Source organism: Planococcus citri, chromosome 1 (genome assembly GCF_950023065.1).
Source record: "Planococcus citri chromosome 1, ihPlaCitr1.1, whole genome shotgun sequence".
Classification (NCBI taxonomy): Eukaryota; Metazoa; Arthropoda; class Insecta; order Hemiptera; family Pseudococcidae; genus Planococcus; species Planococcus citri.
Window position 1 is genome coordinate 83,040,223 of NC_088677.1, and position 26,357 is coordinate 83,066,579.

General features: G+C 34.9%; 2 protein-coding genes and 1 long non-coding RNA gene across 5 annotated transcripts in view; 1 reads left to right on the plus strand and 2 right to left on the minus strand.

The window, feature by feature from the left end:
- LOC135838325 (uncharacterized) overlaps nucleotides 1–26,357 on the plus strand; it is a 345,767-nt gene that overhangs the window by 274,394 nt on the left and 45,016 nt on the right. For both annotated transcript variants that reach the window (XR_010557381.1, XR_010557386.1), the window contains exons 10-11: nucleotides 25,818–25,886; nucleotides 26,158–26,266. This is a non-coding gene — a long non-coding RNA (uncharacterized LOC135838325). The remainder of the gene's footprint in view (nucleotides 1–25,817; nucleotides 25,887–26,157; nucleotides 26,267–26,357) is intronic.
- Nucleotides 961–10,869, minus strand: LOC135838075 (plexin-A4-like). The gene is made up of 2 exons (XM_065353623.1): nucleotides 10,690–10,869; nucleotides 961–3,477 (listed from the first exon to the last, which is right to left on the minus strand). The coding sequence occupies exon 2, from the start codon at nucleotides 3,430–3,432 to the stop codon at nucleotides 1,084–1,086; it is 2,349 nt and encodes a 782-aa protein (XP_065209695.1). The 5' UTR covers nucleotides 3,433–3,477; nucleotides 10,690–10,869; the 3' UTR covers nucleotides 961–1,083.
- LOC135838123 (plexin-A3-like) lies at nucleotides 11,741–24,075 on the minus strand. 2 transcript variants are annotated; one of them, XM_065353709.1, is made up of 9 exons: nucleotides 23,847–24,075; nucleotides 23,176–23,561; nucleotides 13,902–17,457; nucleotides 13,506–13,740; nucleotides 12,900–13,186; nucleotides 12,578–12,771; nucleotides 12,360–12,500; nucleotides 12,161–12,263; nucleotides 11,741–12,079 (listed from the first exon to the last, which is right to left on the minus strand). In XM_065353709.1, exons 3-9 carry the CDS (start codon nucleotides 17,379–17,381, stop codon nucleotides 11,984–11,986), a joined length of 4,536 nt encoding a protein of 1,511 aa, XP_065209781.1. In that variant the 5' UTR covers nucleotides 17,382–17,457; nucleotides 23,176–23,561; nucleotides 23,847–24,075; the 3' UTR covers nucleotides 11,741–11,983. The 2 variants fall into 2 exon arrangements, with proteins under 2 accessions (XP_065209781.1, XP_065209789.1); XM_065353717.1 differs by having other exon boundaries at nucleotides 23,176–24,075.

The following is a 26,357-nucleotide window of genomic DNA, read 5'->3' on the forward strand; positions in this document are numbered from 1 at the left end:
AATTAATAGTTTATTTTTTGCGTAAATAGAGAACAAATTCACAAAAAATAAAATTCGTGCCTAAAAAGCCTATTTCACGAGTTTCCATTCTTTATCACACCACATCGATACCAGCATCAGTTTTCTTTTTTCTATTTCAACGCCGAGTCCATCTTGACTTGAGATTACATTTTCGTTGGTCTCAAAAAATATGGCTAGAATTAGTGTTGAAACCTATAATGAATCCCTGGATCTCAAAATTTTCCAATGATGTAGTCATTTATTTTATTTGTTTTTCATTTTTTATTTTTTGAGCTAGTGCTTCAACGTAATCACACGAAAAAAACAGGTCATAATTTTTTCAGGTTTTTCTGTCGATAATTATTCTCGATTCAATATTCAAACTAGATATGTAAGTTCATCAGGAAAACTGAATGCAGATTTTGAGACGACCATATACGGACAAATTGTGTTTAGCTGGACAATCCCTTCTGAATCAATTTCATAAACCATTGCACGTTTCAATGCATCACACGTGATGTTACCATGTAGATAATTCATAATTTACTGGGAAGATCTCCGAGTTTTGCTTTGTTCGTTTGATGTCATTGCATCAACATTCGTCAATTTGAATTTTGAATTTTCCTCACAGACGTTACAACCAAATTAAAAATCTTCCAAACCTCAAATTTGAAAGTTAACGAAGAAGTACATACCTACATACAATTTTTCATCTCAAATTTTCAAAACGTCACATTTTCCAAAAAAAATTTTGAAAGACTCAGCTACCTACTTATCTGTAAGAAATCTGAAACATGATTCTTGAATCTGATTACCCATCTGGACTTTGCATTGCAATTGCTGAAGAACGCTCCTTGCCTCTTGCATTTATCCTTTTGATGTTTCCTGTGTTTATTTAACAAAATCTAACGAGTTGGAAATTTCTTTCATAATTATTTAGATGAAATTCAAACACAGAAATTGATCTGAAATTTTGTAATTTGGAGTACATATAAGTACATAAAATGGATTAATGATACAGTAAATACAATATCTAATAGATACCTATTTAAATTAGTATAACTTAGGTTAGGTAGGTATATACTACTGACAAAGAAAACTTAATCCTTCTTTCCCTGCAGAGTTATTAACACTGACATATTCACACACACTAGATTCTGTATTCCATTTGCAATACCTCATTTGCACACAAGTTTTGCGATTATTGTCCCCATAGGTACATTTATACAATATCACACTTGTATTGAGCGGGTTGTCAAGAGGTTTTGATCCATTCTGCAAAACAGACAATTTAACAGTTACATTTGGTCTCAGATCACCATATGCAAATGTCGTATTGCCACATGTGATTTGTCCTTCCACATAACCTGCGTAGAATGTATTATCGACTTGTGCCTTTGCAGGCTGTATGGTCTTGTTTCCTTCAAAGTCAAATTCACATGAAAATGTTTCATTGATTAAATCTTGTGGGAGTTTGTACTTCACTGTGATGTTTTGCAGTGTTTTGTTTTGAACATCGACGTAAATGTTTGGTTCGTACAAATCAGACTGAGACTTTGATTTATACGGGTCATAAGTGTAGAATTGTGGGCAGTACAATGGATCTCTTGGATATTTGTTATCTAACGTACGAGATGGCTTTTTAGAATAGAATTGATCTAAATTACCTCCTATTACTATATCATTGTTGTTCCAAGTTGTGGAATCTGTACACCGGTGTTTATTCACATGCCATCTGCATGGGTAAGTGGAAGTTACACAAGAAATACAAGTCTTATACGTGCCACATATCATTGTGTTATTCATAGGTGGATGAGAATGTATTGAATTGATTGTGTCATTCCACTCTAATCTTCTTAAAAATGCATATCCATAATATGAAAATGCGGTTATGTGCTTGAAGATATCATATGACATCCATTTGGTATTATTTTGTTCTTGAGTACATTCTGTTTTCAAACCACATGTCTTGCTTGGAAAACACCATCCACAGAATGGATCCTTAGCACTCAAGCATGCGCCAGATGTGTTATATTGGTCACAGTTGTGTATTTTCACTTTGGCGAGTTTCTTCTCTGTCATTACATACAAGAAATTTTGTTGGGAATCAAACAGCATATCTGGATTTACTGCAGATCCTTCATCAATTATGGTATCTGGATAGCGATTTACAGTATCATTATCGACTGAATTAATTCCTCTTATGGACACCTTGTGTAGATGGCCTTGATCTGTACCAAAGAACAGGATTGTGTGGTTTTCAACAGTGGTGACTGCCATTGCTGTCACCATAGTGTTACCTTCGTGTAAGAATACAAAATCTCCGTTAATTTTAGTACTCTCAGGATCTACAGATTGTATTTTATTCATATCATACTTGCATACTGCAAACCCCACTCTATTCCGAGATGAAAATCTATATGACTTCAAATACAAATCAAAGACTGCGAATATTATTTTCTCTTCTGTCTTGTGTGAATCTGTTGCTGATTCACTGCTTGCTTCATATATGCAGGCATGTGTGATATCCAATGACAGTGTATCAGAAAGGTTTTTAATCTTATTGATATCATCGCAAATTAGAAAAAGCTCATCATACAAATACTTGTCATCTTTGTGCTGTATCTTGATCAAGTGTCCTGCTTGAACTGTATTTCCACTTATTCGATATTTGTCTTCAGGTCTGATGTGTTGTATTTCACTAGTGAGAAAATAGCTGATGTTTCCAACACTAAAACCGCAAATGAATCTCGGATTGTATGAATAGTCTTGTGTTTTTAATTGGAGGGTGGAGTTTTGTCCTGGAACTAATAAGAAATCTTTTTGTTCTAATGTTTTGATGATTATTGTTGGTACTTCGGAATAGAATAAATTTTCTACAAAGCCCATATACAGTACAGGTGATGTTATGGATGAGTTTTTTTGTAAACTTGGAGCTATGAAGGTTACATGTGGTCTAAATAAAAAGTTCTCTACAACGGTTTTATCGGTTGTCAAAATTTCAGAAATATTACCAATATCATGAGCATGACATGTGCCTGTAGAATAAATAGTACATGATATCAGTCGCTGGTTCTGATAGTCTAATACTAATACATCGGTATCATTATGACGGCATGGAATTTTATCTGAAGTGTCAGGTGTACAATTTGAAGGATTGAGTTGAGGAGTATATTTAATTTGCAATTTTAGATCTGGTGATAGTTGATAAAGATGGTCTTGTGCACCTATATATACCCATCTTCCAAACTTATCTACTGCCAAATGGTTAAATATGGTGGCTTCTCCATCTACCAGAAACTTTTCAGAAATTTTGGTACTTGATTTTACTGCTGAGTTATCGGTGCTCGTGCAAAGTGTTAATGTGTAAGCGAACAGGATGGAAACAAGTTGTTGAATATTCATTGCGATGGAATTTTCTCGATATTTCATTCAAATTTTTTGAAGCTGTGAAGATTGGTGTTGGGATTCGAATATCTGAAAACATAGAAATGCAATACAGATGTGGTTGATTTACCTACTCAATTACATACGATCATAACTTAATAGATATTCTTTAGCTGTGATTATATTTTTCAATTTGGACTTGAAAAGTCCTTCTTTCAGAACTCCTCCTTACTTGTATGTTTTCGTGTTGCAACATTTGTTTGGGCATTTTCACCCCTCTCTACTCCCTCCAAAAATGTTGACATCCGTGTATTTTGACCAAAGGTCATCCCCGCTTGATCCCCGCTTGATCTCCTTTAATCCAATGCCAAACCAAGTCTAAATACCAAAATATAGCAAATTTTGTTGAACCCCTTCAGCTGAGATATTTTTGTAGTCAGACAAAATATTTTTTTTACAAAATAGCAATAAAAATTCAGTATGAAAAAACTATGGGAATGGACTCTTGAAATCTCTGAACAGATTTCTTGAATGGCCCCCTCTCAATTCCGGAACTATGATAGACTGTATAAGGGTTCCCAGACAAATGCTATCAATTTTTCCCGAATTGTTATAAATTCGAATCATTTTTTAATTTTTTCCAAAACGTTTTTAAATAATACAAATTTATTGGATAATTTTTTCGAAAAGGGCTATAAATTTGAAGTGGGGAATTTCACAGTTTAAAGTTGCAAGACAACGTACAGAGGAACTCCAGGACCTTATTATCTTTCTTATATGTTTTGTATTCAGAAGCTACAGCCTGAATTCGTTCCTGTATACCAGCACCCACTTCTGTTTTGGCAGGGCTTTAACTTTTCTGCCCAAAGGCAGCTCCGCCACGCAGCTTTCCATATCCACCTGCTCTTTTGGTAAATTTAAGTCCTGCTATGGAAATGTACGTGTATAGGTGCCGGGAATATATGTGTCGGGAAAATGTCCTTTTGGGGAGATATTTCGTGAAATTGGGTTTCGGGGATATAGGTGTCGGGAAAATGTCCTGTCAGGAAAATGTCCAGTCGGGAATATGGGTGTCCGGAAAACGGCTTTGGGAAAATGTCCAGGAATCCTGTATAAGCCTTATTTTTCCTTTGCTTTGAGGAAAATGAGACTAAAAAGAAAAATTAGAATTCGATAAAAAATTATGCAAAACTTTGTACTGGTAGTAGACCACAATCCTTACACCGCCCTTCACTTCCACCAGAAGAGAAGAATTGGACCCGAGGGAAGTGGCTGCACTGCTGTGTAGTGTAATCCACTACAGGCAGTGCGATCTACAGGAACTGGGTTCCAAGCCACTTCGGAGCTAGGTAGAAGACTTCTCTTTAGTATTAAGGTGCACTGGGGCAAGTCGGAATGTTTTTTTCACAATTTCAACTTTGACCAGCTGTTACTCCCCTTCTAATGAACCAATATGGATCAAATTTATTATGTAGGTTCCCATAAGGGTTCTTAACGTTAGCACCCCTGGATGTAAACCTCTAGGATCTCTAGGAGCTAGGGCAAGTTTTCCAACTTACCCCAAATTCTGACTTCCTCCAGTGCACCTTATAATTAACTGTTGATCCGTTCGCATGTGATTGTAATCTCACAGTTAGGGAAGTCGTTTTAGCCGGTATGGCGAGTACATTTATATAAGCCTTTGTTTTAGTCAATTGATTGTATATTACTTGGTAAATAGGTACATCAATTGGCAAGTGTGCACGTTTGTGTTTTATTATTGAAGTGTTTTCTACACCCAGAATCACCTATGAGCTATTAAGCCCAGGGCACTAGTTGAGTTCTGCTCAACTCACCTATGCAAAGGTAGACCTCATCTCTCTTTAAGCAGAAGAAGGTAATCCTCACCAGGGCTGTAAGGTAATTTATGTTGGTAAATTACAGCGGTATTTTACCATATTTTACGGTATTTTACCAATAGTTTATTACCGTATTTTACCATAATTTACCAAAAAGCCAAATTGAACACTTCTTTCCCATCTTTCCTTCATAAATTTTCAAATTTCCATGGAGATTTATGATTTGAATATTAGCAAAAATTTTCCCCATTAAACTTCAAATATTTCCTATAATCTCTAAAGGCTCGTTTATATTGGCCGCAGAACAACTCTGGATCCGTTCCATAAAATTACCGGATTTTGAAGAATAATTGAAAATCTGTAAGAAATTACAGAATGTTGTCTATAGCCCTCAATTCTGGGGCCAATATAAACGAGCCTTAATAACACCTAAAACAGATGAAAATTTACTTCAGAGGCAGGTCAGAAGTTCAGAACATTGAAGTCAAACTACAAATAACTCTTCATATCCAAATTGATAAAATACCGTAAATTACCATATTTTACCAGCGAATAAATTACGGTAATTTAACAGCCCTGGTCCTCACCTCTACAACTTGCAAAGAATACTGTCATTTCAAATTTTTGTAAAGGCTATAGATGGATAAGTATGGTGAATTTGCCCCCGAGAGCTTCAGAGTTGATATTTGCATGGAAGGTTGGTACCCTTGAGCACCTTCCGTCACGAAAGTTTCAGACCCCCAGACCCCCCCCCCGTTTTTGAGAAACCCCCCCTTTTCTAAAATTACAATAAAAAATTTTTTCTCAGCCCCATGTGAACCGATTTTTTTAATTTTTTGGTATGTTGTAAACATCCATAAGAGGCATCCCCACAAAAAATTTCAACCCCCTCCCCCCATATTTTCCCCTCAAAATGGCGTTTTTTAGTTTTGTTTGCCCGTTTTAGCAATGATCATGACTCGGCACAAAAATGCGAAAAGCATTTTTAAATGTATTTTTGACTCCTACAAAACATATATTTTTTTCAAAAAAAAATTTTTGGTGGGCCGTGGTCAAAAATTGAAAAAACCAACAGAGGGGTTAAAAATGGATTCTGGTGTAAATCATTGTTTTTGGTAAACAAAAGGTGTCGTTTCCATATGAATCAAACCCCCCGAACACGAATATGACGCCCAATCTTATGCTACCCTCATCCACACCCCTCCAGCGCCTCTGCCCCCTTCTCAATTTTTACTATATCAAAAGTTCAGCTATTTTCGTAATATTGGTGTCGTTTCCAAATGAATCGAACCCCCCGAACACGAATATGACGTCCAATTTTACGCTACCCTCATCCACACCCCTCCAGTACCTTAGCCCCCACCTCAATTCCTACTATATTAAATATTGAACTATTTTCATAATGTTGGTGTCGTTTCCAAATGAATCGAACCCCCCGAACACGAATATGAATTCCAATTTTTTGCTACCCTCATCCACACCCCTCCAGTACCTTAGCCCCCACCTCAATTCCTACTATATTAAATATTGAGCTATTTTCATAATGTTGGTATTGTTTCCATATGGATCGAACCCCCCGAACACGAATATGACGTCCAATTTTACGCCACCCTCATCCACACCCCTCCAGTGCCTTAGCCCCACCTCAATTCCTACTATATTAAATATTGAGCTATTTTCATAATGTTGGTATCGTTTCCATATGAATCGAACCCTCCGAACACGAATATGAATTCCTATTTTTTGCTACCCTCATCCACACCCCTCCCCAGTGCGTCTGCCCCCAACTCAATTTTCACTATATTGAAAGTTCAGATTTTTCGTAATGTTGATATTGGTTCCATATGAGTCGAACACTCCGAACACGAATATGACGTCCAATTTTATGCTACTCTCATCCACACCCCTCGAGTGCCTCTGCCCCAACTCAATTTTCACTATATATTGAAAGTTCAGATATTTTCAAAATGTTGGTGTCGTTTCCATATGAATCTAGCACCCCGAATACGAATATGAAGTCCAATTTTATGCTAACCTCAACCACAACCCTATACAGTGCCTCCGCCCCCACCTAAACCATAAATGTTTTCACCAACTCTGATCAATCTTCTACAAATAATTACTCGGGTTGTTATTACTTTTAAAAGTATGTTTCGCGAAGGTTGAAAACTCGTAAAACAATGACCATCGCAAGGTTCAAACTTTAACATTCAAGTTTCGAGGTTTCCATTCGTGCCAAAATGACACCCAGCATTACCTATGGAAATAGGTTTAGCATTTCAAATAATAAAAATTGTTGAGCTGGCTGTAGCCTGAAAGGCGATGGATGAGAGTAGAGCTAAATTGGACTTCATATTCGTGTTCGGGGTGTTCGACTCATATAGAACCGACACCAACATTATGAAAATATCTGAACTTTCAATATAGTGAAAATTGAGTTGGGGGCAGACGCACTGGGGAGGGGTGTGGATGAGGGTAGCAAAAAATTGGAATTCATATTCGTGTTCGGAGGGTTCGATTCATTATGGAAACGATACCAACATTATGAAAATAGCTCAATATTTAATATAGTAGAAATTGAGGTGGGGGCTAAGGTACTGGAGGGGTGTGGATGAGGGTAGCGTAAAATTGGACGTCATATTCGTGTTCGGGGGGTTCGATTCATTTGGAAACGACACCAATATTACGAAAATAGCTGAACTTTTGATATAGTAAAAATTGAGAAGGGGGCAGAGGCGCTGGAGGGGTGTGGATGAGGGTAGCATAAGATTGGGCGTCATATTCGTGTTCGGGGGGTTCGATTCATATGGAAACGACACCTTGTTTACCAAAAACAATGATTTACACCAGAATCCATTTTTAACCCCTCTGTTGGTTTTTTCAATTTTTGACCACGGCCCACCAAAAATTTTTTTTTGAAAAAAATATATGTTTTGTAGGAGTCAAAAATACATTTAAAAATGCTATTCGCATTTTTGTGCCGAGTCATGATCATTGCTAAAACGGCAAACAAAACTAAAAAACGCCATTTTGAGGGGAAAATATGGGGGGAGGGGGTTGAAATTTTTTGTGGGGATGCCTCTTATGGATGTTTACAACATACCAAAAAATTAAAAAAATCGGTTCACATGGGGCTGAGAAAAAAATTTTTATTGTAATTTTAGAAAAGGGGGGGTTTCTCAAAAACGGGGGGGGGGGTCTGGGGGTCTGAAACTTTCGTGACGGAAGGTGCTCAAGGGTACCAACCTTCCATGCAAATATCAACTCTGAAGCTCTCGGGGGCAAATTCACCATACTTATCCACCTATAGCCTTTGAAAGTATGTGTATATTTTCTAAAATTATATCAGATGTTCTGTCAAAATTTGAAAAGAAATCTGTAGTTACCAGATTTTTTAAAATCATGTTTTGAAAATCTTATCCAATTTTGGGAGCCACTCTTATAAGCTGTGCACTTATTCATACATTACTGCATACTTGGAAAATTGACTCAGTTTTGAATGCAAAATTCTGGAGTGCTCCTAAAAATTGTTGATTTTTTTGTCTAAGGTAAGTTACCAATTGCGGATCCCGTACCCATTTATGGATCTTTGTTTTGTGGTGTTCCAAATAATTGTGAAAAATGAAAATACAAAGTGATATCTTTTTCTGTGACATCCATACAGCATGCACAAAAACAACAAGTTCAACAGAAAAAAGTTTTTTGAGTGTGGAAATAATAATAATTGATAATTTGTGTAAAACATTTTGGGTAAAAATTTTGATGTGTAATTTCAAAAATTCAAAAAAATATAAAATGTGCTATTTTTTTCTGAAAAAGTGATTCAATGGGAAGTGAGCAGTGTCTTCTTTGAAAATTTCAATGTTTCATGAGAGGAGAATGTGAGTGAACCATTTGATAAGCATTTGTTCCAACATGATCAAATTCATGAATAATTCGCCAAATTCATGTCAATGCATATCAAACCCAGGCTATAACTTATCGTTTGATGATGTGCAATGATAACCATTCGCATTCGATTGGAATTTCGTGAATTTATGTTTGATCCGCAAGCAGGCCTAAAATTTTTGATCTGCAACCGGGCCCTTATATTTTTGACCCGCAAGTGGTACTCGTGTTTTTCATTGAATTTTTAGCTACTCTCTCTAATTTCGAATAAAATATAAAATGCAATAGGTAAAAATATAAAAATCAGTGAAGCTAAACGTAAGTTTGGAAAAATATAACCTTAAATTGGAAAAATTTCAAAAAAAAATGCTATTAAAATGCACCCTTAATTTGTATAAGGGCCCGCTTGAGGATCGGAAATTTTTGATCCGCAATTGGTACTTTTTGGGTCTTAGATTTTTTCCCTGTAACTTTTTATCTGTGAAACATTGAAATTTTTCCGAGTGATTAAGGTTGTTATGGCAGCTACCTTCTATCGATGTACTTGTACATATGTATGAGTATAATTTTACGATTGAATGAAAAAACCGCATGCGGTTATTTCAGGGTGTTGCGAAAACAGCTCCCCAGACTCCAGTTGCGAACGAAAAAATGTTTTTCTCAATATTTTGTGGAGGAAGGTTCCCTTTACAAGCATAGATAATCAAATTTGAAAAATGTTGAAATTTACGCATTACAGAATTTTTTTAAAAAGGTAATCCAAAACTGGTACCACTGATTTTAAAATCAATGCTGGTACTTTACCTTAAATTTCAACTCATTTTGAGAGGTCAAATGACACTTTCTCAAAAAATCCCAAAAATAAGTAATGACACTAAATTTAAACTTGAAATTCTTCAAAAATGCCGAAAACACATTTTTGTTGAAATATTATTTTTTAAAGCCCCATAACCCTTTCAAAAATTCTAAAAATCATGGCTCAATTTCCTGCTAAAATTCTTCAGAAATGCTCTAAATGTGTATTTCCGTTGGAATAATTTGTAGGGCTACATTTGCAAAATTTTAACCCCTTTTGATGGGTCTCATGACACTTTTTCAAGAATCCCGAAAATCAGACTCAATTCTGCGATCAAAATTCTTCAAAAAATATGTTACTCAAAACACATTTTCGTTGAAATATTCAAATTTCAAAAATTCGCCAAAAATACGATAACAACCTTTAGAAATTTAAAATTTTGGTTACGACAAGTTTTCTGGGTATCTATGCTCTTTCAGTACAGCTTGGTTTAATTCAGATCGAATAGTACGAGTTGAAAAAGATTCCCTTGTATGTATAGGGAAAAAATTTGTAAAAATATCAAACATTTGAAATTTGTCCGAATCGGTGTGCCTCAACTACATGTACAAACTGACTCTTCGAATCAGAATTTCACAATTTAGAGTCATTCTGAAATCTTTTGTCCGCTTTTCGATTTTTTTTAAAAAGGAGTTTGCTATTGAAAAATATCCACTAAACTTTTACCTGGACGAGTTGGCCTAGAGTGTTAGGTATTAAAAGTAGTTTTGAGTTACTTACCTCTTTCAAAATAGCATCACGATCTGAATTTATCGATTGAAGCAATTAATAAAATTTAAAATGCTAGCTCGTGGTCTTTTTGACCACTCAGATACGAGTAATTGACCGAAAATAGACACAACTGGTTGCATTAAAACACTCTACTTCTGTTAAGTATAGCAGGATGAATATATCGAAAAATACGAATACGATATTTCGAACAGTGCTTGATCTTATGTGGTTTTCTACATAAATTGCCTAAATATTTTTTTCTACTTCCGGTAGATTAGATTGTCGGCTTGTTTTCCTAATATTTTTTCTCTCGGTAGATATAGAATAATGGGCGATAAAGTTTCAATGTACTCGTATCACTGTCCTTCACGATTTTTTACGTGATATGTTATCAGATGGGTAAGTACATTTTTTTTTGTATGGGTACTTACTCTTTTTAATGAACGAAAATATTTTCTAGTTGATGCAATGATAATACATAAATTAATTATGGTTTGGTGTTTTCGAATCCTAGAATTTCAAGTACTCGTAGATTTTCGAGAATGTTGGGTCCAAAACTTGGCCGAGAATCGAGATTTTCAGATCTTTGAAGACCCCTGTGGGACTCATGCTGTAGTTGCCCGATTACATTTTTCCTCTCGGAATTTTCGGCCAATTTTCAGAAGTTGGTAATTAATTTCAGAACTGAATTTTTTTTTTTTTTAAATGCATAAATCGCCGAAAATGTATTATAGTTGATTTCAGACACTATAGATTTTCAAAAATGAGCAAAATAATATCAACTCGAGAATCTGAAATCTTGTTTTGGGGTACCTATTTCAGGACATGTCCTATCCGAAAATTACTTAATCATTCGAATTTGAGGCGGATACCTCGAGAGATTCTCTTATTACGTAGTTGCAGAACTGCAGACAATATTGTACCAGATTTTTTTGAAACAATATTGTGTGTTGAGCAAAATACAGTATTTCTTAGGTAAGTTGGCGTATGTATAGGTACTGTTCTATTTCCTTATTACATAAATAGGTATATACATTCAATTCAAAAAAAAAAGTGCAGAAAATATTCATTAGGTACGTACATTACATACATATTTATCCATAATGTACTAATGAAGCATACATCCATAATATGAGTACATCTAAGTATGTATATTAATTGACTAAGTATAATAAAAATGAATTAATTATTAGGTAGGTAAATGTGCAAGTAGATAGAATAATATTCAATGAATGAAGCTAACTACCTAGCCATCAGTAATGGCGATCATAAAATTATAAAATTACAGTCCTCCCTCGTGTCATCAAGTAGACTTCTCCAACAGACTATCAGTTTCATTTTCCATTTGACTGGGTTCGGTGATAACATGTAAGTAATAAGGATCAGGTTGTTCTGCTATCTAGTATCATTAATTTCCAAACACATGAACTAAAATGTGGTAAAATGCATCACAATGGTGAATGAACAAGTGCTCACTTACTGCGTCATCATTTGCCAGAATGACATTCAAATCTTCAATGATTGTTGTAAAGTCTGGTCGTTCTTCAGGTAAATAATTCCAGCATTTCATCATTAGGGAGTATCTATTTTAGAAATAGTTACGAAGTGTAGGTAAGTAATTAATATTTATCAACGAGGTTATGAAATAAGAACACATTTGGGTTAAAATTAGGGTTTACATTGTTGTTGAACAATTTTTGGGTTTCATCATACGATAGCCTTCTTCAATATCTATCAGCAATTTGTCTACATCATTGTATGACGAGTATGGGACAGCACCAAAAGTCATCATTTCCCACAGCAGTATGCCATATGACCATCTGTCAAGTTATGTGTTCATGAAAGATGAATTAGATGACAGTTAATGAAAACTATTGTAGATAAGTTTTGAACTTACACATCAGATTGAGTTGTGTAACGTCTGTGTGTTAAAGCTTCTGGTGCCATCCACTTGACTGGGAATCTTCCATTGGTTTTTTGTTTGTAGTATTCAGCATGTCCAGTATCTCTGGCTAATCCAAAATCGGCGATTTTCAAGATATAATCATCATATATTAAGATATTTCGAGCTGCTAGGTCTCTATGGATACACTATGGAATCGATTATGTACTTAGTTTTTTATATAAGAATAGTTGGCTACTGAATGACTCTGGGTTTTGAATATTATTCTAGTACAACTTCTTAACAGGTGCATTGTCAACTTTATGAAAAAACTTACGTTTATGGAAGCTAAATACTCCATGCCTGTTGCTATTTGTAGTGCAAATGTGACTAAACGTTTTTCAGACAAGTCATCAATTGAAATTTCCTTGGGTTTGGAAGAGAGATGGCGATTCCTAAGAAAATCGAGTAAATTCCCATGTGGAGAGTATTCGGTGATAATGTACAATGGCCCATCAAGTGTACAACATCCGAGTAGACCAAGTACATTGTCGTGTCTGCCAATAAGTTTCATCAATTCCATTTCCATCACCAAGTTGACCAAGTCTGTGTCTTTGTAGTTACCTGCAACATTGGGAGTGTAAATCTGATTTATGAGGACTATGCAATTTTTTAAAATAAGAAAGCAGGCATCGCATCTGTCATTTTGTTATTCAATTGAATAATTTGTATCACTTCAAGCAACCCTTGGCGACTTTTCCAAACTTTGTAATCACTCAAACAACTTTTTTTCTCTAAAATTTTGCGGAACCTCAAGAATTTGATTTTATTGTTTTACTGTGTAATTTGTATGGCAACAACGCAACATATTTTTTTATGCTTTCAGTCACTAAATTATCCCCCCTCCCCCCTTCAAAAAAATGTAAAAAATGTGCAAGTATACTTTTCAACATCTTTACTGCTACTGTTGTGTCATCATCTTGTTGTGAGAGGCCCGAAACATTTCCTTTGACAACACTTCCGAATTCTCCTTCTCCTAGAAAGTTCCCAAGAACAACGTTTCCTCTTGGAACTTCCCACTTTTCATCTAGTGGTATCTCATAATCAATCGTTGGTGTTGTTTGATTGGCATCTGATGTATAGTAGGATTCATATGTGATGTTGACATTTGGTAATTTCTATAATAAGCACAAGACATTCATGTGTTGATCTTAGTATCAATACCAAAAAGTATGGATACTAAAAATGTCAATACTTGTACATGATATCAGTAAAATATTGATAAAGTACCTACATACATGTCAACATTACTAACTAAAAACAATGAGAAGATACTTACAAGCATTTGTGATAAATTTTCATCCAGTTCCAATTTTTTTTCAATTACTACTCTTTTAACCAATTGTGACACCGCTATCATTTCCATTCCCATTACATTTATCTGTTTTTGCATTTTTCTTACCCTTGCAGTGGATTTTCTCCAATACATGATTGATATTGTAATTATGAGTACAATGAGAATCACTAACCCTACTATGAACAAGCAGATGTTTTCTAATAACCATTTGACTATGATTGATGTAGTTTGTTGTTTAACGATTTTTCCTTGTAAAAGATCACGAACTGAATCTGGGTAAAGTAGAAACTTGGGGTATTTTTTTGTAATCTGGAAATCGTCCATGTTTTCTCCATTCGAAGGGTTTATTTTGAAACCATAATCCATATGTTTGGGTTTCTTTTCATCAAGAAAATTACTGTTAAGATCAATGTTTGGTATTGGGCAAATCAGGGAAATGTTAGATATTTCACATTTGCTGTCATATATCTTTGCGTTCTCTTCATCATGAATGTAGAATAAGATTTCTTGCAGTTTTGTGATGTTCTTTCGAATAGATATATCAAATTTTATTGTTGTATTCAGTCCGCCTGTTGGAACGCCTCTAGGTATTGTTTGAATGTTTTCATCTGCTTCTAAATTTTCATCATATTCATAAACTTGTTCAGATGTTCGAGTATGCCCGTCAAACTGTATATTGACAAGAGTTTTGAAGGACAATTTAGATGGACCTGTCAAGCATTTCAGTTGCTTTGAATAACGTTCAAATACGACACATTCCAAATCACCTATATAAACTTCAATTATATTACCAGCGTTCAAACATTCGCCATTAATTGTTAACTCAGTGCCACCACTTGTCGATCCACTTGTTGGAGAGATGTAATTGATTTTAGGATCAACAAATTGGAAGGTAGTATTTGATGTCAAAAGTAAATCTTCTGCAATAAGTTTAATTGGTCCACTACAATTGTGAAATGTTGAATTACATCGATCCACTACACAGATTAATGGTTCTGTTCTAATGTCAGTTGGTTGTGAATGTGCAGTGCAGGCGGTGTCACCTACTGTAATGTTCCAAGACAATGGTAATGCATTACCCAAGTTGCTAATATGGATTGATATTCTAGTTCCACCTTCCCAAGGTCCTAGTTGTGGTGTAAAGAAAGAGATGGTTGGATCTTGACATTGTTCCATTTTAGCATTCTTATACCACCAGTCATTGTTAATCGTATTGTGTTCACATTGTTTAGCTTCTGAATTCCATTTGCAATATTGCAGACTCACACATGCTTTACACTGATTTCCCATGTATAGGCATTTATATAAGGTTGCGCTTATATTTTCGGGGTTATCAAGATGTTTTGATCCATTCCATAAGATTGACAATTGGACAGTTATGTTTGGCTTTTGATCAGCATATGTAAGTATTACATTCTCACATTCAATTTCACCTTCTGAAATACCTGTATTGGGTAAATTAGACCTTGAAGCGAGCGAAGTTGCATATTGTATCGTCTTATTTCCTTCTATGTGAAATTCACATATAAATGTTTCATTTGGGAAATCTGTTGGGATTCTATACCCAATTGTGATGCTTCCTTTCCATTCTGTCTCAGCATTTATGAGAATTTCTGGTTTGTAATGTTTTGTGGGGAAGAACTGGGGACAAAAATACTCATCTCTTATAAATTTGTGGTAGAATAGGTTATTCCGAATTTTAGACTGAATCTGATCTAAAGTAGCCCCTATTACTATGTCCTCACTGCTCCAGACTGTTTCATCGGTACACCTGTGATCATTCACATGCCACTTACATGGATAACTTGAATTTACACACGCCGAACACGTCTCATATTTGCTACATTTCATTGTGAGGTTATCAAAAGGATGTGATTCTATGAAACTGACAGTCTCATTCCATTCTGCTGATTGTAAAAATTTGTTCTTTGAAATTGAAGATGTGTTCGTGTGTTTATAGATATCATACGACATCCATGCGATGCTGTTTTGTTCATCAGTACATTCTGATATCAAACAACATCTATTTTTAGCAAAACACCAGCCGCAATGAGGATCTTGTGTGCGCAAACATTCATATAATGTGTTGTATATGTAACAAATGCTCATGTAGACTCCCACGATATTATCTGAAGTCATTACATATAATTTTTTTTCGAAATTAGGCAGCAAATCAGAATTTACAGGACATCCCTCACGAATTGTGATATCTGAGTAGTAATTTGCCGTGCCAGCATTGGGTGAATGAATTCCTTCAATCGATACTTTCATCAGATGTCCGGTTTCTGTACCAAGGAACAGGACAATGTGGTTGTTAACAAATGTGACTGCCATAGCTGTTACTTCTGGCGGACCCTCGTGGAAAAATATGAGATCTTCGTTGAGTATTTGGTTCCTTTGGGAAGTAAAATGTATGTTATTCATACCATATTTACATACTACATAACCCGCATATCGTCCTTCTACAAACATAGTGGAAAGTGTGAACATAAATGTTTCCTTCACTTCAAGTAAATCTGTTTCTGATGCAGAGTTTGATTTGTTCACATACTTGTAGATATAAGCCTGCCTGATTTGAAGTTCAGCTGAATGTTGTATGCTAGAATTGCAAGTTATGAAAACACCGCTATATAAATCTTTTTCCTGTTCATGATCTATCTTGCTTAGGTATCCTGCTCCCCAGAGCAGTCCAGCAGTTGTATCATTTAACACAGTAGATGGAATTTGGACATTTGTAGTGAGAAAGTAGCTACTGTTTTGAAAACTGAAACCCGTAATGAATCTGGAACCATGACCGCATATTGTATTGTTTATCGAATTGAAGGTAGAATTTTCTCTTAGTTCTGACAAAAAATGTGTTTGTCCTAGATTTCTGATCTGTACTTGAACAGTATAGTTTTCAACATAGCCGACATATAGTGTGGACAATGGTATTAACGAGGTGTGTAATGAACTAGGTGCGGATGCCGTGAAGGCTACAGCCGGGTTCTTGTGGTCAGAGTGTACGACTGGTTCAAACTTGGTTGCCAAAATTTTCGATATATTACTCATGTCATGAGCGTGACATATACCTGAGTAAAAAGTACCGCACGATATCAATTGCTGGTTCTGATAGTCCAATGCTAATATTTGGTTATAATCACTGATACTCGTATTTCCATACAATTCGCTCAAACAACTGTAAGTTGTACAATTAGAAAAATCAGCTAGTTCCTTAATGGTATATTTAACTTGCAACTTCATGTCTGATGATAATTGATGAAGATATCCTGGTTCAGCTATATATATCCATCTTCCATACTTGTCTACTGCCAAATGGCCAAATGGACCCCTTTTAGCAGGAGGAAACACTGTCACGATATCTTCCTCGGATTGTGCATCTGAGTGGTTTATGTGTATGTACAATATTAATGTAAAAGCAAAAACAGTGGGAAAGAATTGACGAATACGCATTATGATCATAATGTATTTCCTCAATGTTTCATTTACTTCTCCATTGTTTTCCCCTCAAGTTATAAAGATTTTGTTTCGATAATATCTGAAAACAAAGAAAATATTCATGTACATGGCATTAGAACCAATTTTGACGTAGATGCGATTTTTCTGTCGGAAGTTCATCGGAACACTAATTCGCGAGACACTGGTCTGTGTCACGTGGACTTTTGAAAATGGCCAAATTTCTGCTGAGCTCTTAATGCCAGGCGCGCGGACTGACTCGGTTGAAGGCCCTTGGCAGAGGCACCGAATGGGGCCCTAAAACTTTAACGCCCCCCCCCCAATAAAAATATTCCTCCTGGTGTTTTTAGTGTGCGTAGCACACTATTAGTTTCAGTCTGAAAGTGGAAAAATTCTTTGGAACGAATGTTCTCTTAGATGAATGGACCAATTTTTTTGAAATTTCCATATTATGTATATGCGCCTTAACATGAGGCATTCAACGCCGTAATTATAATTTCAATTACTCAAGTAGCTCCTCGAGTAATTGCAATTAATTACGAAAATTATCACCTAAAAAAGAATAAAAAGGGAAAAAGGGGCCATATCAAAAGCAATGCCGACTGTATGTAACACAGCAGGGGGTGTAAAAAATATTTTAACCCCCTGCTGTGTTACAGATTCAGAAAGAGTAACCAGAACCACCTGCTTTCATTGTTTAGGTACTGAACTTATGTAAATGAAACACCTGCAGGTGTTTAAAATAATAACCAAATTCGTTTGAAATTGAACAATGGGAAAGATAACACTGCAGATAAGAAAATTTATGAATTATGACCCCCGCAGTGTTACATTTTAAAACTGATGTCGGCATCGCTTTGATAAATATAACACCACATGGGGTCGGCATTGCTTTTTATCAAAGCGAAGCGGACATCAGTTTTAAAATGTAACACTGCGGGGCTCATAAATTTTCTTATCTGCAGTGTTATCTTTCCCATTGTTCAATTTCAAATGAATTTGGTTATTATTTTAAACACCTGCAGGTGTTTCATTCACTCAAGTTCAGTACCTAGACAATGAAAGCAGGTGGTTCTGGTTACCCTTTCTGAATCGAATCCCACCTGCAGTCATTCGTGATTTTGCATGTGCTCCCAAGAGGGTCTCTCAGTGCTTTTTTCGAGATATATCACATTGTCCACTGGAGCTTTCAGAAAAGCATAGTGTATTCGGAATTACTTTGTGCTTTTTTTCAAAAACGTGCAGTACTTTTTTCAAATTCGTGTTGTGCATTTTTTTTGAAATCATGTATGTAGTGCTTTTTTTCAAAATCATGCAGTGCTTTTTTTCAAATTTGTGCTGTGCATTTTTTTTGGAATCGTATTGTGCTTTTTTTTTAAATCTCGCTTTATTTTTGAATTTGCGTGGTGCTTTTTTTTAAAAATCGCGTTGTGCTTTTTTTCAAAATCGTGTACTTAGTGTTTTTTTTTCAAAATTGTGTAGTGCTTTTTTTAAAAATCCATGTGCTTTTTTTCAAATTTACGCTGTGCTTTTTTTTGCAAATTTGCGTTGTGCTTTTTTTTGAAATCGCGTTTTCATTTTTGAAATTGCATTGTGCTTTTTTTTAAAATTGTGTGGTGGTTTTTTTCAAAAACAAGAGTGCTTTTATTCAAATTTGTATTGTGCCTTTTTTTTGAAATTCCGTTGTGCTTTCTTTTCAAAATCGCGTTGTGCTTTTTTTTGAAATTTTGTTTTATTTTTGAATTTGCGTTGTGCTTTTTTTTAAAAATCGTGTTGTGCTTTTTTCAAAATTGCGTTGTGCCTTTTTTTGGAAGTTGTGTTTTCATTTTTGAAATTGCCGTGCGGTTTTTTTTTAAATTAGCGTTGTGCTTCTTTTTGAAATTGCTTAGTGTTTTTTTTTTCATAATCACATTGTGCTTTTTTTCAAAATCCTGTAGTGCTTTTTTTAAAAATCATGTGATGCTTTTTTTTTGAAAATTTGCGTTGTGCTTTTTTTGAAATTGCGTGTTTATTTTTGAAATTGCGTTGTGCTTTTTTTCAAAATCGTGTGGTGCTTTTTTTCAAAATTGTGTTGTGCATTTTTTTTTTTGAAATAGTGTTGTGAATTTTTTTCAAATTCGCATTGTGCTTTATTTTTTAAAATCTTGAATTTTTTTGAATTAGCGTTGTCCTTTTTTTTAAAATCGCGTTGTGTTTTTTTTAAAAATTCGCGTTGTGTTTTTTGAAATTGCGTAATTTGCATAGTGCTTTTTTTCAAAATTGCGGTGTGCTTTTTTCTTGCAAATTTGCGTTGTGCTTTTTTTCGAAATCGCGTTGTGCTTTTTTTTGATATCGCGTTGTGCTTTTTTTCAAAATTGTGTAGTACTTTTTTTCAAAATCATATGGTGCTTTTTTTCAATTTCACGCTGTGCTTTTTCAATTTTGCGCTGAGATTTTTTTTTGCAAATTTGCTTTGTGCTTTTTTTCTAAATTGCGTTGCGCTTCTTTTCGAAATCGCGTTGTTTTTTTTTTCGATATCTCGTTGTGTTTTTTTTTAAAATTGTGTAGTGCTTTTTTTTAAAATGCTTTTTTTCAAATTCGCGCTGTGCTTTTTTTTGCAAATTTGCTTTGTGCTTTTTTTCGAAATCGCCTTGTGCTTTTTTTCGATATCGTATTGTTTTTTTTTTCAAAATTGTGTAGTGCTTTTTTTTGGAATCGCGTTGTGCTTTTTTTTGAAATTGCGTTGTGCTTTTTTTTTAAGATCTCGTTTTAAAATTTGCATTGTTTTTTAAAAAAAAATCACGTTGTGCTTTTTTTCAAAATCACGAGTGCTTTTTTTTGGAAGTTGCGTTTTAGTTTTTGAAATTGCGTTGCGTTTTTTTTTAAATTCGCGTTGTGCTTCTTTTTGAAATTACGTTGTGCTTTTTTTCAAAATCGCATTGTGCTTTTTTTCAAAATTGTGTGGTGCTTTTTTTCAAATTCGCGCAGTGCTTTTTTTTTGCAGATTTGCGTTGTGCTTTTTTTCGAAATCGCGTTGTGCTTCTTTTGCAGATTTGCGTTGTGCTTTTTTTCAAAATCGCGTTGTGCTTTTTTTCAAAATCATGTACCTAGTGCTTTTTTTTGAAATCGTGTAGTGATTTTTTTTAAAAGTTGCGTTGTGCTTTTTTTCAAATTCGAGTTATGCTTTTTTTTGAATTGCGTTGTGCTTTTTTTGGAAATCGCGTTGTGCTTATTTTTGAAATCGCATTGTGCTTATTTTTCAAAGTTGTGTAGTGTTTTTTTTCAAAATTGTGTAGTGCTTTTTTCCAAAACTGTGTCGTGCCTTATTTTTCAAATTCGCGTAGTTTTTTTTCAAAATCTCGTTTTGCTATCAAAATCAAAATCTCGTTCTGCTTTCGAAATCCAAAATTGGCTTGTTTTTTTTGAAATTTGGTTGTACTTTCGTAACAAAATAGACTACGCACACTGCTAGTTTTCTCAGTTGTTTTTTAACATTCTTTTATTCACTTTTGAGAAAATTAATCAATTTGACGAGAAAAAAACTGGATTTTTTTTAGGTGGCGGAGTTCTGATTGAAGATTTGCCGACTGAAATGAGAAAAGAATGCCAATTTTTTCGAATAATATGAAGAGTTTTTATGATGAAATGAATAAATGATGTAATGACAATTCTGCCAATTGATGTAGAACTCACATCAAGTTTGGTTCATTTATGTACTCGATTTTTCCCCTCAAAAAAGTAATTTTGTAACTGAAAAAGCTCGAAAAAGTAACCAAAAAGTAATTCAAAAGTAGCCAAAAAAGTGACAAAAAAATTTTAATACAGAATAAAAATCACAAAAAAAAGAATAAGTATATACGTATTACAAATTGAAATGTATTTCATTTTGAAAAGTTATTCAACTATTTCGAAACTTTCTAATGAAAAATCGAGACTTTTTTGATAATTTTTTGGCAGCAAAGTACATAGGCTACCTATTACCTACACAAGTATTTTGGCAATCTCTGATGAAAAAGGCAATTTTTGGAAAATAAAACGAGACCGACAATTTTAACAAAAATGATTGTTTTCTGACAATCTGAGGTCATATTCGTGCTCAGTGGTATCGAATCATATGAAAACGACACCAATGTCATCGAAATAACTTCATTTCAAAAATTGTGAAAATTGGGGGGGCTGAGGGGCTTTGGAGAAGAATGGGTGAGTGTAGCAGAAAATCTGAGGTCATATTCGTGCTCAGCGGTATCAAATCATATGAAAACGATACCCTTTACTCATTAATAGTTATTTTTCCCAATATTCCCATTTCACCACTCACCCCCCCCCCCCTAAGATACATTATTCCAAGTATTCGCCGCGGCGCAACAAAGTAAAAATTTCTAATATAGTATAAGATGTTTGGGGGCCAAAAATACATCCAAAAAACGCGTTTCTAAAATCGTACCTCGCAATCTTCATTGTTAATTAGGCATAAAAAAATTTTTAAAAAACGCTTTTTTGAGGGGTAAATATGAAGGGAGGGGGTTGAAATTTTTTGTGGGGATACCTACTAAGGATATACATAACTTCCAGAAAACTTTTCAAAATCGGTTGAAATGGGACTGAGAAAAGTGTTATTGAAATTTCAAAAAAATGGGGTTCCCCAAAAAGGGGTGGTGGCGTGGATCTGAAATTTTTCACACGGTAGTTTCTCCATGGTACCCACCTTCCATGCTAGTATTAACCCGAACGCTCTCGGAAGCCATTTCACCCCTCCTATGCGACGATAGCTTTTTTGTGTTTTTTAGGAAAACCCATTTATTTGAATGGTTCTAGCCCCACCTCCCTTCGGAGTAGAAGGACAGTTGATAATATTATATCACTAGATCGGAAATTTGACGTAGAACAAAAAAGTACTGAACTGTTTTTGACGTAAAATCAACCCCTGAAGAGAAAACTGCGAAAACCCCATTTCAGGGAGGTACAGTCCCCCATAAAAAATTAGCAAGAGGGGTACGGGGTGGTAACTCTTAAGAATTATTCGGGGGGTCACCCTCGACGATTTCCCGCAAAAAAATCTTTGCGAGGTAAAAATGTTTTTTTATTGCGATTTTTCACCCAATTCTCCTGTATTATGTATTATGGCAATTTTATGTAAAAAAATAATCGAACCTTTTCAACTGCGAAAAAGCTAAGATTTTCAGCAATAGAAACGATTTTGCAACAATTTTTGAGAAAAAAAAACTTTTTAGAAATTTTTGCAAAAAACTGAGAATTTTGACTACTTTAAGCTAAAGGCAAGACTGAGTACTTTCAGGGAAAAGCACAAATTTTTGGCAATCATTGGCCAAAAAAATGATTCTTTTTCGCAATCTTCGTTCAAAATGGAAGAAATGTTTTGGTCATTGACATATTTGGTTAAAATTTGAATATTAGGTACTTAATTAAAAATTTTAATTAGGAAATAAAAGAAAAGCAAATAGGTCCGAGCGAAGTGAGGGCAAAAGTTTGCGAAAATAAAACTCATCTTTCTAGGTAAATTTCTTGACATTTTATTCCTTATTTTTCAAGTGGCCACTTATGGGCTTTTGCAGATTTCAAATGCTTGCATTCCAGCAAAAAAAATATGACAATTTTCAAAACCTTGAGGTGGACACATTAGGGCACTTCACATTACACCCTACTTCGTACTTTCCTCGTAGCAGTGTTACTTACGTTTTTTGTCGTCTAAATATGCGAATCAGCAATTTTTCCGTCCTTCAATTAGGTACCTATCTATCTAAACTCCAAAATACGGAGAAAAATATAAATTATTGCTATAGGTAGTTGTAAAATTACTTACTTTTGGACATTCTTCTTGTGATGAATATAATACGGTAAGACCGAGGATGAAAATTGAAATACGAGTTTTTACTCCTTTTGACCTCTGAGACAGCGTACAGTACATAGAGATTTGTTGCAAAAGTAATTAAAAATTGTTCATTTAAATAGTGTGAGACACTCACTACATTGTTGAGAACATAATGAAAAACATACAAATGATACCAGCTAAAATCAGCATTTTAATCTATCCAAGTCTATCGTGCGATGCACATAATATATACGTGGCTGTGATTTGTTGGTATTTGTGATTTCCGCTACGGAAACAGTTTTTTCGGATGTATTTATGAACATGGTACATACGTACAAAAATCGAGATGATAGTTAGTCGGAATCAGCTTTCAGTATCTATTTGCGCAAAAGTTCTGATTAATTTGAATGTCGATAAGCTTTGAAAAGTTATCAAATGAACACTAGTTATTAAGTAAATGGTTTGAAAATCGTGATCGCTGATCGAGATGACTTTTCAATTCATGCCTCGTCGTCGCATAAAAAGCAAATGAACAGAGCGCAAAAATGCTTTAGTAGCAACAATATTGGCTGATACATGGTTACTTTTTGCCTAAATTTTCATTTCACTCCACTCATCATTTGCTCAATATTGAATAGAATTGAAATAGTAAGTTAACATACCTTTGACCATCAATGTTGAAACTCACAGTGGATCGCAATCTGTTGTATAAATTAATTGAAAACAACCGATTTTCATCACGTTAAACACATACTGAACGCTGTTGAATAAATCACGAATAACTCAGTGAGAGCTTGAATGATGAGTTTGATGTAGGAAGGTAAATTTATCTCTTGCAACGTGAGTGGCTTTAATCGGTATTCGTTATTTTCCACCGTACAACTGAAGATTTTATGAATTTTTTCTGAAAATTGCGGGAAAATCTAAATGATGATGATTGAGTTTCCAGTATAGACTACCTACGCATCGCATAAAAATTCCAACCGTCGATAAGCGTCTAAACGTTATCAAATATGAACGAGTACCTAGCTAGGTAATCATTTTCAATTTCCCGTCTGCGATTGTTTTTCACGATTGTAAAAATGAGTGGAAATTGAGTTCTCCGAAACACGCTTGCTCTTTGAAAATTGCAAAGTTACAACGAAGTCGAGAATGTATGCGCCCCCTCCCCCCTCCAATACAGAAACAATTGCTACAGCCGTGTTATAGTCTCGTCATTGTCAGTATCGTATCTGAATCTTTGATATTTTTTTTGAATTGTGATCGAGCTTTTAGACGATAATTCGAATACTTGTACATGCCAGCTTAGTTGGGTTCTTCCACTTCAAAAGCCAGGATCACCAAATGAAAGTTTTGTTCGCATCAGAACTCAGAAGACAAATGTACAATGTACCTACACCTACATATATCTATCTATATATATTAAAAGATCTTTGGAAAAAAACATACTTCCAATCGCCCAGCCTCTCCCAATGAACCTTTTTTCGTGATTTTTTTTTAAATCAATTCCTTTTTCCCTGTAGATATGTCAAATAATATTTTGAAAAAAAAATTTTGAAATTAAAGGTCCAAAAAATCAAAAAAACGCGAGGGCCCGAGCTGTGATTGTCCGTAAAATATAATGCATCATGTTTACCAATACCAAGGCGTGAGCCGTGGGTTGGGGCTGCGGAGAGTAGAATTTTTTTTAACTGGAATGTAGTGTCTGTTAAAATAATGAGGAGAGGAGGTTCTGCACTTGGGGTTGGAGTTTTATTCTAACAACACAAATTGAAATGTTTAGTACATAGAACATTGTTTGTGAAAAAGTCAAAAGTAAAGATAGGGGAAGTGTTCAATACAGTGTAGCCAGAATTTCCTCAATGGGGGGGGGGAGAGCAAAAACAGATTTTTAGGCATGAAAAATCGAATTGGAGGTAATTTTATGAAAACTCTTCGTAATGTATAAAAATTTAATGGAAATGAAGGTGCAATTACTGCTCAAGTGAAGTAACAGCGGAAATTTTTTGAAAGAAACGTACCCAAAAAACAAAAAAAGGGTTCATTATTGCATGCAATATTTCTAATTTTAACACGTGGGAGGGGGGGTTAATGGCTCAAGTCACGTCCCTCTCTTAGCTACGCCACCACTGGTAGGGTTTCTATATACTTGGGATATAGACGTACGTTTTTTGAGGGGAAAAAATGTCGTTAATTCATTTTAGAAATTCATACCTAGAAATATTGTTCAAACTAGAATTTTTTTCTTGAAAAATTTGATTTTTTAAAAATTGTACTTAAGAACCAGAGTAGAATTTGCTATTGACACATTTTAACTGATTTGCATATAGGAGCAGGGGCATGAGTTGAGTTGTCAAAAAAGCGAGCCCCAGCCTGAGCGGAGCGAGGGCCAGGGCGAGCAGCACGAGCGAAGCGAGTGCGCGAGCAGGGGGTTGAGGTCGCGGAGCGACCTAGGGGGCGAAGCCCCCTAGTATCGTATAATTTGTATTTAAAGCTATGTCGAATTCCAATGTTTCGATTTTTTTTCTCGAAAACTTATACTTTTTTGCATTATATTTTTGATAGGCACCTATTCAAATCTGTACCTAGATAACGCCTTTAATTTCAAATTTATTTTACTTATTTGATTTCAGGAAGTTTTTCGGTCGATTTGAATTCTCCAGCTCAATATTTATCTAGCGTTGAACAAGATGCTGTATTGGGTAAGTTGACTTGTTTTTTTTTTGTTTTTTTTTTTTGTCATTTTCCCATCAATTGGCTCGTGACCAGAAAATGAAAATACAATTCCTAAATTATACGAAAATTGAGGTATTGAGACCTTTTAAGGCCCCTGTGTGACCCATAGTGTAGTTTCTCCCATCACATTTTTCCTCTCACAATTTTTCAAACAACTTTCTGAAGTTGTTAATTAATTCCAGATTAGATAATTTTCACGATTTTTACGGAATAACTAAATTTTATTTTCTTTTACAGGTGAAAGGAAGTCACACAGAGTTCAATATGAAGAAGATAGTGCCTGGACATAAATGTTTTTGTGTTTGAAACGATGTGTGTTGAGCAATAAAAGCAGAATATTTCTGAGGTAAGTTGGCGTAAGCAGTTCCATTTCCTTATTACTTTTGAGATTTAAATTATGGAGGATTCAGGTTAAAAGATGATATAGTTTCAAAAAA

Excerpts from the sequence above, each read along its gene's own strand:
- LOC135838075 (XM_065353623.1), bottom strand. The coding sequence starts at position 3,432 with ATGAAATATCGAGAAAATTCCATCGCAATGAATATTCAACAACTTGTT.
- LOC135838123 (XM_065353709.1), bottom strand. The coding sequence starts at position 17,381 with ATGATCATAATGCGTATTCGTCAATTCTTTCCCACTGTTTTTGCTTTT. Across the intron at positions 13,741-13,901 it reads AAAATTTATCACAAATGCTT|AAATTACCAAATGTCAACAT; the intron begins GTAAGTATCTTC and ends TGCTTATTATAG. Across the intron at positions 12,772-12,899 it reads AGTATTTAGCTTCCATAAAC|TGTATCCATAGAGACCTAGC; the intron begins GTAAGTTTTTTC and ends TCGATTCCATAG.